This window comes from Centropristis striata, chromosome 9 (genome assembly GCF_030273125.1).
Source record: "Centropristis striata isolate RG_2023a ecotype Rhode Island chromosome 9, C.striata_1.0, whole genome shotgun sequence".
Classification (NCBI taxonomy): domain Eukaryota; kingdom Metazoa; phylum Chordata; class Actinopteri; order Perciformes; family Serranidae; genus Centropristis; species Centropristis striata.
In genome coordinates this window covers 14,612,251-14,627,565 of record NC_081525.1, presented here as the reverse complement: position 1 = coordinate 14,627,565, position 15,315 = coordinate 14,612,251, and the positions used below count along the sequence as shown (strand labels likewise).

The 15,315-nt window shown below is 36.8% G+C and overlaps 1 protein-coding gene across 1 annotated transcript; it reads right to left on the bottom strand.

The window, feature by feature from the left end:
- Positions 1-38: 38 nt before the first annotated feature.
- Positions 39-13,710, bottom strand: LOC131977587 (glomulin-like). The gene is made up of 18 exons (XM_059340972.1): positions 13,657-13,710; positions 11,555-11,680; positions 10,228-10,338; positions 10,036-10,144; positions 8,011-8,239; positions 5,822-5,912; positions 5,560-5,726; positions 5,392-5,445; positions 5,275-5,305; positions 4,081-4,170; positions 3,057-3,098; positions 2,872-2,945; positions 2,638-2,722; positions 2,438-2,547; positions 684-747; positions 460-595; positions 254-348; positions 39-172 (listed from the first exon to the last, which is right to left on the bottom strand). Exons 1-18 carry the CDS (start codon positions 13,693-13,695, stop codon positions 77-79), a joined length of 1,749 nt encoding a protein of 582 aa, XP_059196955.1. The 5' UTR covers positions 13,696-13,710; the 3' UTR covers positions 39-76.
- Between the last annotated feature and the right edge of the window lie 1,605 nt (positions 13,711-15,315).

Here is a 15,315-nt window from a genome sequence, read left to right as displayed (position 1 = left end):
TGTATTCGTCAAACAGCAAAAGCAATGAAAAATGTTTATGAAAAATAACCTAGAGGTTCTAAGGGGATGCACTGATTTAGTTTGGGATCTTCATCTTTTCCTCTGTGATCTCTTCAATCCGGAATATAAGACTCTCCATCAGGTCAAATGTCACCAAAGCACTCTGCAACACCTGTGATACATGAGAACAAGTCAGCCTACTGGTCCTTCAGAGGCCAAAATCTAAATGGGATTGGAAAGAAAGTGTCCGTACCTGGTGCTGCTCCTCTGGGGACATATTGGATACTTTCTCATGTTTCACTGTTAAGCTTTTGACTAATCTGGTAGATCTGGCAGCATCTCTTGCTTCTGTGTAGGAAAATAGAGATAGTTCACAGTATGAAAACCGCTTATTGTGCCGCCATTTGTGCAAGGTTATTTCAATGTTATTTGTGACACAGATTAGCAGCTAATGCCTACCTTTTGCTTTTAGCTTTTGATCCTCCCGCAGTGCCTTCAGTTCAGCGGAATAATATCCCCTTGATATGCTGATACACACACGCAGCATTTTCAGGTAGTTGTCTTTGATCCTGCACAGTTTTTCCCACACATCTGTCTGAAGGTAGGAGGAGTAGATCGTTAGCTTTTTGCATCAGCCAGGATGGCTGGCGGGACAGCAGTGAAAGTAAATTAAACTGACTTACAGAGCTCAGCAGTACTTTGTCTCTGATGAGGAGGTAGCGCAGAAGATTCAGACTCTCCATTATCCTGGATAAACAAAGACAGGGCATTGTGTCCCAGTTCTCACAATAAAAGATTATTTTTTGTCTTTAAATCTCTTCAGAAAAGCCAAATAGTTAGAAGGTTGGAATTGAGATATTGTTGTAACAAATACAAGTAGCCACAGAGGCCTGTGACTTAAACACAGTATGTTATTTTTTCTGTCAAAATAGAATAGAATAACAAGAGACAGACTTTGATGACATTGTGAAGTAGCATGGGGTCATGGGTTGTTGTCCTTATTGTTTCTATTGTAATCTATCCGCGTGACTCAAGCAGAAATAATGTTCACGAAAAGTTATGTTTATTCACGTAATTTCATTCAAATGAAATAGCCACAAGTAAGGTTAGCTAATGTTAGTTACATAGATTAAAGTTCTTCAGCGCTACGACGGATTTCCGTCATTTGGAGTTCACAGAGACCACTTATGAGATCAATAGCCGTGTTTCATTTAGGGGGAAGAGTGGCCGCTGGGAAAGTCTCAGGCCACGCCCTCTCAAATGTCCAATCACTCAGCGTGTCTCCATTACAGAAAAAGGCCCCCAGAGGGATTTATGAGACTCCGGAGGTGACGTATGGTTTTTGATCATAGCTTAATCGCTTAGCGAACAGTTTTCAACCGTGATCACATATGCAATGGATTCAACACAAGAGACGCAGTCGCTAACTGTGCACAACGTCAGCCGGTGATCATAAACAAAGCGGCATGGCTAATTATGCACAGTGTCTCCTGATCATAAACATTGTGATCATGAATTAGCCAGCATCGTTAACTGTGCACAGAGTGTCCAGTGCTTGTTGTAAACAAACAGAGATTGCTAAGTGAACACCTCCTGCAGCAGCAGCACATACAGACTGTACTGCTACAGAGCTAACTGTTAGCAATTTGCAGACTCGCTGCTAAGGGGTTAACATCCCCTCTTGCTCTGTGACTGTAGCTGGGAGAGACTGCTGCAGGAGGACTGTGCCGCTTCAACTAGTTCTTACTCTTCTTAACAATCGTGGGGTCACCCAGTGCTGTTATCTGTGATCAAAACACTCTTCTAAGTATAACTTTGAGAGTGTTGAACGTTGTTGTGACGTGATAATGTTATTGTATGCATCAGCTTGGTGGCTGCATAGAATGTTGAAAGGATATTAAAATATATGTTAAAAAAACAGGTCTCTTCTAGATAAATGTGTTGCTAAAGGCATGCAATTAATGAAAATTATGTGGCAGAAAAATGCTGTATTACTGTTAATGAGTATAATTCCTTGACATTGTATGATTTACAATTACTCTGTGAGGTATCATCTGGTATTTCCCTGTAAGTTAGAGCAACTAAAGGGGCTAAAGGTTACATTGACAGGTAGCCAAACGAAATAGACCGTTACCTTGAATAAAAGTACAGATTTCTCTGGGTTTGAACATTGTCAAAAACATTTAGGATAATGTAAGTACACAACTCAACCCATTTTTGACAAATATATGTTGCATATTATTATATAGACCAGACAGACTGACTGTCACTAAGGGATTGCTCCCAGTCTGCATCACCTTCAGTGTACCAAGAAAAAGGTGTAGCATGCTTTGGCGAAAAGTAGCTCGATATTATCTACGTATAATGATGAATTATGCCCAGTGCTAAAAAATAAGCAGGCCTGTCTGTGTGCTAAACTGTTGTAGATGTTATTTACCTGTCCATATTGTTCAGCAAATCAGTCTCAGCACCTTGTGGGAAACACAAAACCAGATCCAACAACGACAGAAACTCCTCTCCCAGGAACCATTTATTAGCATTACCCACCTGGAATTAATTAAGAAATGTCAGGATCTTTTGAATTCTTATTAAACATAGTAACATTTGTTTGTTCAAGTGTGTCATCTTTTATCTCACCTCCATGGAAAATTCAACCTGGTTTCTGATGTTCTTTACGATGTAACTCTCTACTCCTGCATGGTTGCTGGTTTTCAACATGCACCTGCAACAGAAAGTGTTACTTTTGTTAACAGACTTCAAATCAGTATAAAATGTAGGTTCAAAAATTGTTATAGAGTACAGCAAAGAAAAAAAGAACATAACTGAAATATAAATATAGTTGGTATTTTCTTTCTATTCTGATTCTCTCACCTGAAGAACTTGTGCTTTGCTTCAGCGTCTAATTTATTGATGAAGAGCTGTAAAACTTGCAATCCTGATTGTCTCTGGGGGAGCAGTGATGGCAAAAAAGAAAATTCAACAAATGTGCATGTTTCATAGTACCACAGATGTAGAATACATTCCTCTGATCAAGCATGATTGTATACTCTACTCACCAAATGCTGCATTGGGCAGTCAGTTAAAACTTGCCTCAGGTTCTGTGAATTTCAGCACATCAAAAGTCACTGATTGGTAGTCAAAGTACTCATATAGCTCATTATTTTTGAATCAGCATACCCACTGGCCCACAGTGATTACTTATATTTTAGTCAAAATAATTGCTGTCACATTTACATTTTATTTGAAAAAATGTATACTTTTTTTAACAGGGTTGAAACATATGTTTTCTTGAAAATATCTCCAAAAATACACCATTTGTCGAAGAAAGATATTGTAAAAACAGGCATTATCATCAAAATTTCCAACAGTCATAGAACAAATCATAGGTTATGAAAGTTTCAGTTAAAAAAGTAAACAGAAACAAAGCGTAAAATGTTGATATGTCTGTCAAAATTACATTACATTTCAAATCTTGCAAAAAACCCCAGTTTGGAATAACTAGTTACTGTAAAAAACATTAAATTGTTCGCTCCTCAGCACAATTGGAAAAACCATGATTGATTGTTGAACAGTCAAATGACAAATATTCACTGAAAATCTGTTTACACAGAGCAGAGAGGAGGGGACAGGATAGGGTGTAAGTACAGGTTGTAGAAATGCAAATAGTTGAATATGTGTAATATGGAAACCACATTTTTTGATTATGATTCTTGTGGGCACCTGAAACAGGGTTGTATATAATTACCATTCTATTTTATAAAAAAAAAAAATATCAGAGAAATTTAACTTGAATTTTTCTTTTTTTATGATTGATGTCATTATAACTTTGTTATACTGCACAAGATACATTTTGGTTTAGTTGTTCACACTTCTAGCCATGGACGTGCTGTTTCCATAGAGATGCAGGTCACAGTGAGTAAAATGTAAAAAGAGCAAATGCCCTGAAACAGCTTGGAGTTCAGAGTTGGTCCACCAGTTAAAGTTGCTCAGTGATTCAGTTTAATGAACATCCTACCAGACCCCTGCAGATAAACTGCTCATTTTGTGTTAAAAAGGAAATTGCTGACATGCTTGTCTTACCTGTGGTACACTATAGAAGCTCTTCAGTTCCAGTAGACTCACTGGAAGGCTGTTGTTCTGCACACTCTCCAAGCTTTTTGTATACAGTGCCTGAGTGAAAATGCCCACAAAAAATGACCTCAGTGTTCTGCTTTCACATGTTGTCTTATCACATCTCAAAGCCAGTTTGTGCACAGTCAGTGCGTTTATATGACACTTAAAAAAATGAATGATTGCCTTAATCTGACTATAACTGGACAACTGAAGTGCATTTAAATGTACTGACACCCAGATAATGTGATTGGAATAGGATTTTTCGCGGGCATGTATGACAAGACAACGCATGTGCGTATACTCCCATGCTCCACCCCCCGCGCTGGTGTATGACCCCCGGAACAAAAACATCCAAGAAGGCCGGTCACATTAGCCGGTCCCACATTAGCCGGTTGCGTGAGCCGGTCACACATTAGCCAGTCACGTTAACCGGTCGCGTTAGCCGGTCGCACGTTAGCCGGTCACACATTAGCCGGTCACTTTAATCGATCACATTAGCCGGTCACGTTAACCGGTCGCACATTAGCCGGTCCCGTTAGCCGGTCGCACGTTAGCCGGCCACACATTAGCCGGTCACATTAACCGGTCACGTTAGCCGGCCACACATTAGCCGGTCACATTAACCGGTCACGTTAGCCGGTCGCACATTAGCAGGTCACATTAGCCGGTCACATTAGTCAATCGCATTAGCAGGTCAGTAGCGACGGCACAAAGTGTCGGATTGAGGTCAACCGGAAAGGGCGCCATATTAACCCGATGAAACGACGCATATCACCACCCAGTGTTAAGGAGGAGGACAAGTTCCCGTCAGTTATTCAGTTTTCTCAGTTGCATGTAAACTGGGACAAGGACAGAAGTCAAAATCGATTTTTAAGCATAGCTCGATTAAACTTAAAGCATGTAAATTGATCTTTTACTGAACGCCTTCACTCTTGATCTACACTGACGATTACGACAAGTATAGCACTGACCGCTCCTGCAACCTATAAAGCACTTGTGTCCTAATGGACTCAAACTTAACCCACGGCACTTACTCTTGCTATGTTTCTTGACTTCATCCTTGCTTGTGTTGTATTACTCTCATTTGTACATCGATTTGGATAAAGCGTCTGCTAAATGACATTGTAGAATTGTTGAATTGTAGAATTGATGTGGCCTTACCAGTCCTTTGAGCAAGTGTGATTCCTTTTTGCTGTCAAAGAAACAAGATTACACTTAAGAAATCAATCATTTTTCAAACAAGAATAACATTCTATTCGTATTGTACTGACTGCATACCTACTGAGTAGTTCATTGATGTATTCCATGTTGCACTGAAGAACAAATACAGGACTGGAACAGCAGGAGACAGTAAAGTGTAAATAGTTTGTCACAGGACTGTAAAAATTAGCAGTGTGTCCCTGAATGTACTTCATCAGTCTCATTTATGGCTTTTCAGTATTTCACCTGAATACTGCTGGAAAACTGTCGATGGTGATGAGCTGGACAAACAGTAGATAAGCCAGACAGGCCCTCGACTCCTTGGACTGACTGTTGTCCATCTGTGTGCTTTTCTTCAGAGGACTGAAGAACAGGAGCTCTGGCAGAGACTCTTGGATTGCAGGCAGTGTGATCTGTAGTAATGCACAGTGGCACATTGAAACACAATCCATTGTTCAACTGCTTTCCCATTGATAGAAAAGGAAGAACAACGTAAACTTGCTCTTACCATTATTTCTGTTGCAAAGAGCCACAGTGGAGATTTTCTGTTCCAGTTCAGTTCAGCCTCAAGTAATGGCTCCCTTAAGCTCCTCATGCAGCTGCAGATAATCAGAAACAAAACTTTTAAAATTGTTGTCATCATTGCTTCTACTCTGCGATTCTTAGTTTAACCAGCTAGATGAAAAAGTCCTGAAAGAAATAATGTTTCCATACAACAAAACTGCTTTCTCAATTATTTTTGAAGTTGTGAATTTCAACAAAACTTAGTAAAATATCACGGTTTGGGTTAAAATGACTTTATTGTTACATAACTTAAATTCTGTATGTAAGTTAAGTAGGTTATGTAAGTTAATTTAAGTAAAGAAGTAAAAAATGAAAATAAGGTGAGGTTGACTTTTTGTTTCACACTGGACTAGAGCTGCAACAATTAATCGATTAATCGAACAATAGCCGATTATTAAATTAATCTTCAACTATTTTGATAATCGAATAATTGGTTTGAGCAGTTTTTTAAAGACAAAAGTCCAAATTCTCTGATTTCAGCTTCTCAATATATTATTATATATATATATATCGATATATTTTTAAATGTGATATGGAATTAGGGCTGGGCGATATGGACCAAAAGTCATATCCCGATGTATTTAGGCTGAATATCGATATATGATATATATCCTGATATTTTTATCACAAAGTGAGAGCAAATGTTCAGTCAAAGCCAAATATAACATGTCACAAGTAGTTTTATTGAAACTGTTTATTTAAGTGAACATAAATACTGTATAACAACAGGAGTACCTTTTTTTTTTTTTTTAATCAAAGCTCCATAAAGTGCACATTTAAATAAAAAATATCTTAAATGAAAATAGCCTATCAAATAAAATAGGCCAATCTTTTTCTGAAATAGTCGAGTCAAAGTTTATTTTTAGAGCACATTTAAAAACAACCTATGTTGACCAAAGTGCTGTACAGTTATAAAAAACAATAAAATCATACACAAATGTAGTAATAAATTAAAAAAACAGTGAAAACAATAAAATAGTAATAAAGAACTCAATTAAAAAATTAGTTAGAGATAAAAAAGGAATAAAAGGGTAAAAAGTCATATAAAATAAATATATTTATATGAGAAAAGAATAACAAACATTAAAAAATAACTAAATACCTACCTACAAACCCTAGTAAGGGCAGTATTTATATTTAAAGAAAGAAAAAAAATTGAACTATATCGATATATGCGATATAGTCTAATTTCATATCACATTTAAAAATATATCGATATATCTTTTATATTGATACATTGCCCAGCCCTATATGGAATTAGACCATATCGCATATATCCATATAGTTCAACATGTTTTTTCTTTCCTTATATATAAATGCTGCCCTTACTCTGGTTTGTCATATTTAATTCTATTGTAATGTTCGTTATTCTTTGGTCATATAAATATATTTATTTCAGAAAAAGATTGGCCTATTTTATTTCACAGGTTATTTTTTATTTAAGATGTTTTGTTTTATTTAAATGTGCACTTTATAAAGCTTTGATTTTAAAAATAGGTTTCTTCTGTTATACAATGTTTATGTTTCTTTAAATAAACAGTTTGAATTAGAGCGGCAACAATTATACGATTAATCGAACAATAATCGATTATTAAATGAATCGTCAACTATTCTGATAATTGAATAATTGGTTTGAGCAGTTTCTTTAAAGACAAAAGTCCGAAATTCTCTCCTCCTTCCTTTATGACAATAAACTGAATATATCTTTGGTTTGTGGACAAAACAAGAGATTTGAGGACATCATCTTGTGGTTTGGGAAACACTGATTGATATTTTTCAACATTTTATTGACCAAACAACTAATCGATTAATCGTTTAAATAATCGACAGATTAATCGATAATGAAAATAATCATTAGTTGCAGCCCTACATTTGACACAAAGTTTGGCACATCCATCCACCCCGACCTCCTCCAACATGGACTTACACTTAGACTTATACTTAATTTAAAACATATTTCCAATATATCAAAAATGAATGTAATCTGTAAGAGAATACCCTTCCCAATGCAAAAGACAAAGCAATGTTTGGCTGTATGGAAATGGTCATTTTTAGGAGGCAAAGTAAAAAATGTAAAATAAACATTTAACATCCCATTACTTTAAACCACAAAACATAGAGATAAAAACCTACAACTTGAGAAGCTCGGTCCTCAGCTCCTCATCCTCAGAGTTCTTCTTCACCTCCTCTATGAACGGCTTCGTAAACACAGCCAAGGCGTTGCAGCAGCGACACAGGCCGTGCTCATCAGCCTCCTCCTGCTGCTGGGTGTAAGGCACAGGCAGCCGGGACAGCTGCTTCTGCAGGGCACTGAGAGCCGAGCCCACACAGGCTGCCTTTCTGTCATCCAGCTGAAGCAGCACTTTTAAAGACACATGGCTGTAGTTAGCATGAATGTACAACAGAGGGAGCAAAAACCTTTATGTTTATGCAACTGCATTTGCTTCATTACAAGTAAACCATTCATGCATACATCTAGACCAGTGATTCCCAACAGGGGGGTCCGACCCCCCCAGGGGGGCGCCAAAGATTCACAGGGGGTCGCGAAGCCCTCTTGATTTTAACGGATGTAATGAATATAATGTGTTAAATATAGATGAGTCAGCATTTAATTCATTAGTGGGACAAAAACAACTAAATAAGGGCTACATTAAACATTTATTCATTTATTTAAATAGAAAAATCACTATAGAAATGTTTAAAAATAAAGGCTATATCGCAAGAATAGGGACATGTGTAACATCCCTCCTGCAGTATACACAGGCAACCTCACCTAGTGGTAACCTCACCAAGCGGTAACCTCACCTAGCGGTAACCTCACCTAACAACAGAAACACAGAGCTAATGGAAAAATGGCGAAGCGTCAGGGAGACAAAAATGCTGAATATCTCAAAAAGAAAAAGAGAGGGTACCATGAAAGTCACATTGAGTTCGGCTACATAGAAGCAACGGACAATGGACCAAAAGTTTACAATGGTAAAAATGTGGGTCCCTCAAAGAAAAAGGTTGGGAACCACTGATCTAGACATAGTGAGACTTATTTATGTTTATTAGATAGAAAGTCCAACAGTTCTGCTAAAGAAATCCTCCACTCATGAAGATTATGATCCATTTTTTAAAAAGCTGTTTGAAGAGTGTAGTATAAATTTACTCCCTCTCTGAGGGAGAAAAGTGGATTAAAGACCAAGGCGAAGTTCCTTTTAGTTGTCTTTGTTATCAAACATCAGAATACACTGCCTAGGTACAGCGGAGGAGAACTTTGTCAATTTCAAGGCTGCTGAAAAAAGGTGGTCCCTCCAATGGAGCCCATGTTCTCTCTGGCTTTTCTGTCTGTGTGTAAGATCATTTAATTCCAATGTTCCAGCCCATACGCATGTGCACGTTCTCCAGGGCACGAGCACGCTGCTAAGTCTACTTTTTAACCTTAAAAGCATTCAACCTATATTTGTTTATATTCAAATTCCAACGCCTCTTCTGTCTGACAACTCCCAGATCTTAAAGTTCAATATTGTGGTTTGACCCAGTTGTTACAGTTCTGTTCTGAACAAAAGACCAGACTGTAGCTTCTCCACTGATCATAAACATAGAGATTGTGAATTAACCGGCATCGCTAACTGTGCACAGAGTGTCCGGTGCTTGTTGTAAACAAACAGAGATCACTAAGTGAACACCTCCTGCAGCAGCAGCACAGACACACTGTACTGCTATAGAGCTAACTGTTAGCCGGCTCTGTGACTGCAGCTGGGAGAGACTGCTGCAGGAGGAATGTGCCGCTTCGACTCGTTGTTACTCTTCTTAACGAGCCGCCTGGCCCCGCAGCTCGTTAAGAAGAGCCGAAAAGTTGCTAATTATAGCAACAAAGTCGCTAAGTTGGCAACACTGCTTCGCTGGCTTTTACAAATGGCGCGTGTGGTTGTGGCGTCAAGTATTACGTCACATCCTGCTTAGTGATCTATCCAATCAGTAACCAGGCTTTTTTCAGGGGAGAAAAAAGACCCTGCTCTACGACAGGGACGAAAAAAGTCCCGACAAAAGCCCGCTCCGGACTGTTCGTATTGAAATTAGGGGCGTTTCGGCGAGTGGGACCCGCCTCATTCCGGGTATTGCCCGGTAGTGGAAACAGCCATAATGACAGCATTGCATCCAGAGTTGTGTTACCTGTTTGAAGATGTGGGACAACAGTTAAGATGGTCTCAGAAATGGCCGCTGGGTCAATGTCTTCAATGAGTTCAAGCAAGCTATGCGTGAGTTCATCTGGGCTGCAAGTCTAGACAGCAGAACACACATTAAATTGTAAGTATTATATATAGGAAGCATGTCTAAATATATAGATGAATTGTTTGTACCTACCTGGGTCAGATGTGTGATGGCAGCCTGGCAGTGCTCAAGACTCTTCTCTTTTTTAACAGCTTCATTTATAAGAGGTGCCATGAGAACACAACCCATAGACTTCACAAGCCCCTAAGTGACAGAGAAAACAATCAATAAACTCATGGGTGACATTTTAATTTCCCAAGAATTTCCAAAAAGTTGCCTGTAAGAAACACTCTTGTACAAGGGAGAATATTTAAACCAAAGTAAATATGATGATATGACTCATTTTTTATTGGAAACTTAAATATTAATATTTATTTAATGCTAAATCATCTTTTCACAGTTTTTCTTTCACTCTAAGTTATAGGAGTAATTAATTCAAATTGGACCAACTGAACACTGTCTATTTTTGTCTTTATATTTTAAAAGTCACATAACAGTGATGGAAAAATTATTAGACCACCTTTGTTTTCTTAATTTTTCTGTTCATTTGAATGCCTGGTACAACTAAAGGTACATTTGTTTGGACAAATATAATAACAGAAATAGCTCATAAGAGTTTAATTCAAGAGCTGATATTGAGGCATTCTCCATAGTTTTCTTGATAATAACCAAAATCATTATCAAGAAAACCATGGAAAATGTCTAGATATCAGCTCTTAAATTAAACTCTTATGAGCTTTTTTGTTGTTATCATTATATTTCTCCAAACAAATGTACCTTTAGTTGTACCAGACATTAAAATGAACAAGAAATTAGAGAAAACAAAGGTGGTCTAATAATTTTTTCCATGACTGTACATTATAGAGATGCAGTTTTTATTGGCAGACGCTCTGGTTTTAAAACGTATCTGCCTCCATGTCCAAAGTTGTCTTCTCTATGTCCATGTCCAGAGCCAGGGATTTCTCATTTGACAATCAATCATTTGAACCCCTTGAGATTGTTTTGCCCTCAGAAAGAGGAAGGAGTAAGAAATGACACATGCTTCTAAAAGTACGCTACACACAACTGCATGAAGCGTGGAGAGATGGGACAACCAAGGGCACTTAGAGGAGCGCCGTATTGAAGAGGGTTATCAGTGGAGCGAGAAATCTGACTGAATATCTGCTTGTTTCCTCCCCGCACCTCCAGGTCAAGAGGCCAGCAGGCGCAGAGTAGTGGCTGCATGTTAATGTTTGCTGCTGTTCGCTTCAGTAGCTGCTTTATGTGTCTGTTGTTGCTCAGGAGGCTGCAGTGTGACTGTGTATGTGCTTTCACTGCTGTATGACAGATTAACAGCGTCAGTGTCACTTCATACGTGTAAAGTGTGACTACTGCTAGTCAGAATGGAGGATAGAGCAGATCTGTGTCGGAGGAGAATTACCTGGTTTTTCTCATCTTGAAGGAACTTCAGTAGTTCTGCACTTCTATCCTCTGCAAGACAGGCACATCCCAAGTCCTTGAACTGCAGGTAGTCCTCCGGATTCAAATCTTCTTCTGCAGTATTTTTCTAAATTTAAGACGGAGGCAGAGCACTGTTTTATCATCAAGCAATGCCAGCAGACTTTTATTCTACATGTATGTTTATGTGTGTATATATATATATATATTATATATATATATATTTTATTGTCACAATATTATTGTCACGATACTAAAATTTTCAACTCGATACCGATACTCAGGAAAATATTCGATACTTGATACCATTTTCGATACCACAAGGATAAAAACAAAGACCCCAAAATTGAAAATGCTTGAATTTAAATGTTGTATTTTCAAGGTTTAAAAAGTGCTTGGATTTTGGATAAAGTGCTTGTAAATGCTTGAAATTCTTACTGTATTTCTCTTGCAATCTGACTATATCCATCTATAGACTATAGATAATCAATGTAAAAAATAATGAGTAGCCTATCTGAAATGAAGACCGTTCCTCCTAAAAGTGTAACACCATCTCTGTTGGTATGGTTCAGTGAAATCTCCCCCTTTTAGTATGTAAGTACTCATCTAAAACATGCAACTTACAACCGGTGTAAGATACTGGAAAAGCTTGAAAATTTACCTTGAAAGTCCATGAAAAATGCTTGAATTTGACCACTGCTAAAGTGTACGAACCCTTTTCAAGTATATACAAGTATATACAACTATACAAGGGCTATTGAGGAAAATGTTATGAGGTGAAATGACACGTTCTGACTAGCAGTGAGTCTAATATTATGTAAACAATAATCACCAGAAAAAATATTTAGCAGTGATACTTAGATTTGTATGTCTTTAGTTACAGCACAGAAATAAAAAAAGTTGGGACATTGTCTAAACGTTAAAAAAAATTCAACAATTTGCTGACCCTGTTTGACATATATTCCACTGAGTAAGAAAAAGTAGGTTATGTTCAAATATATAAATAATATAATAATATAATATAATTTATATAATATAATATAATACAAATATACACATGGAATTCTGTATGTGATGCATTCTGTTTTCATTCATCTTTTACACAGTGTCCCAAGTTTTTTGGAATCTGGTCTGTGGCAGCATTCATTAATTAAGGTGATTTAAAGTGCATATATATATATATATATATATATATATATATATACACACACATACATGTACATCAATGGTGGAATGTAACTTAGTACATTTACTCAAGTACTGTACTTAAGCACAAGTTTGAGGTATTTGTACTTTACTTGAGTATTTCCATTTTATGTAACTTTATACTTCTACTTCACTACATTTTGAGGCAAATATTGTACTTTTTACTCCACTACATTTAGCTGACAGCTTTAGTTACTTTTCAGGAGATTTAACATAAAAATCACGATAAAGTTAAAGTTATTAAATATTTAAACCTCATAATAGTAAAATGAGCCATATCTTTACAAAATCAAAACACTGCTTACATAAATGCATCGATACAAATAATCTAATAATATATTTAAAATATGTAAAACAATCCGAGTGGGTCTGTTCTGCATAATAAGTACTTTAAATTTTGATCAAATTAAGCCTTGAGAAAATTAAAATGCTGCTTACATATTAATACATCCATAATAATAAAAATAATAATCTAATAATATCTTTAGAATATATAAAACAGTCTGAGTGGGTTCATTCTGCATAAAGAGTAATTTTACTTTTGATACTTTAAGTACATTTTGATGCTAATACTTTTGTACTTTTACTTCAGTAAGTTTTAAATGCAGGACTTTTACTTGTAGTGGAGTAATTTCACAGTGTGGTATTAGTACTTTTACTTAAGGAAAGGATCTGAATACTTTTTCCACCACTGATGTACATACATATATACATATGATATCATATGGTGTGTGTGTGTGTGTGTGTGTGTGTGTGTGTGTGTGTGTGTATTTTCCTTCACTTGAATATCACAGCCCACAGCATCATTCTGACATCATGGATAATAACTACGATTTCTTTGTTAAATTGTATTACACTGACAGAATACTGTTGACTCACCCATCTCTGGATTACATCATTCATCTGCTCTTCATTCATCTTCAGTGTGTCCTCAATCCTATTATCAATCAATCAATCAATGCTCCACAATGGACCCTTGGCAGAACCAAGTTTCAGCACCAGTATCAAAAATGACCGAATGTGTATCTGTCCTGCTGAGAGGGATTGAGTGTGTAAGGAACCCCAACATAAACCTCTTATCTCCCTTTGTGCTTGACGTGTAATAGGATTAAACCAGAGCACTTGTGTGTGGTTACAGGAAACGTGGAAGTGTCTGGAAGGATCTAGTCAAATAACAACTTCACTTCTGGATAATAAATTAAATTAAAAATATTAAATGATAGATGATATGGAAAGCAGTAAATCATATTAACATAGTATATTATGATTATGTACAGCAGTAGTTCTCAACCTTTTTGAGTCGCGACCCCCAATTTAACATCCTTGTTGTCCACGACCCCCGCTCACTGAACAGAATCTCACACGCACAGTTCAGATCACCCAAAAAAATAAACAAAATGACCAAAAAAAGGAAACAAAATGACCAAAAATGACAGAAAATGACCAGAAAAGACAGAAAATTACCAAAAAAGGAAACAAAATGACCAAAAAAGACACAAATTGACCACAAAATGATCAAAAAAGACACAAAATGGCCAAAAAAGACACAAAATGACAAAAAAAGACACAAAATGATCAAAAAAAGACACAAAAGGACCAAATAAGACACAAAATGACCAAAAAAAGACACAAAATGACCAAAAAAGACACAAAATGATCAAAAAAAGACACAAAATGATCTAAAAAAGACACAAAATTACCAAAAAAAGACACAAAATTACCAAAAAAAGACGCAAAATTACAAAAAAAAACACAAAATTACCAAAAAAAGACATTAAGTGACCAAAAACACATTCACACATGAACACTTTAACACAGTGGAGACAGAGCTGACTTGGCGACTCCCAGAAATCATCTCCCGACCCCAAGGTTGAGAACAGCTGATGTACAGTATATTATAGTACAAGGTATAGGAGGTGATTTAAAGTGCGTATATATATACACATATATACACATAAACATCCTAGTCAATCCTAGTCAAATAACAACTTCAGTTCTGGAGAATAGATAGTGTCGAGGTGGTCACATTTTGGAAAACACCTGTTATATATTACACCTTGGCCCCCATCTGTAAATACTTGGGGAACCCAGTGAAAGAACACTGAATGTTTATTGTGCAAATAGCAACACACCCACAATTTCCTGCGCTGTAGGTGGGGATATGCCGCTAAATAACACCTGTGATGAAAATAGCACTTCTTATGCATTTTATCTTGCTGTAACATCTGGGGAAAAAAAACAATTACTGTATAATTTAGCTTGAAACAAAGGTATTATAGAATCCAGCTGTTTAACCTAACCATGACTCTTTGCTTAAAGGAAAATGCCAATCAGTTGCTGTTTTTTTACTTTCTTTATTTTTCAGCACAAATCAAGTAAACTTTACCTGACTAAACATTACTTCATTGTCATTTTAATCAATATGTCCTGTTAGTGAGTCTGAGTGTGTGTTTGTGTGCGTGCATGACTAAATGTGTGCACGTTTGTTTATGTATACATACAGATGTGTATGTGGGGGAGGGAGGGGTGGGTTTTGTC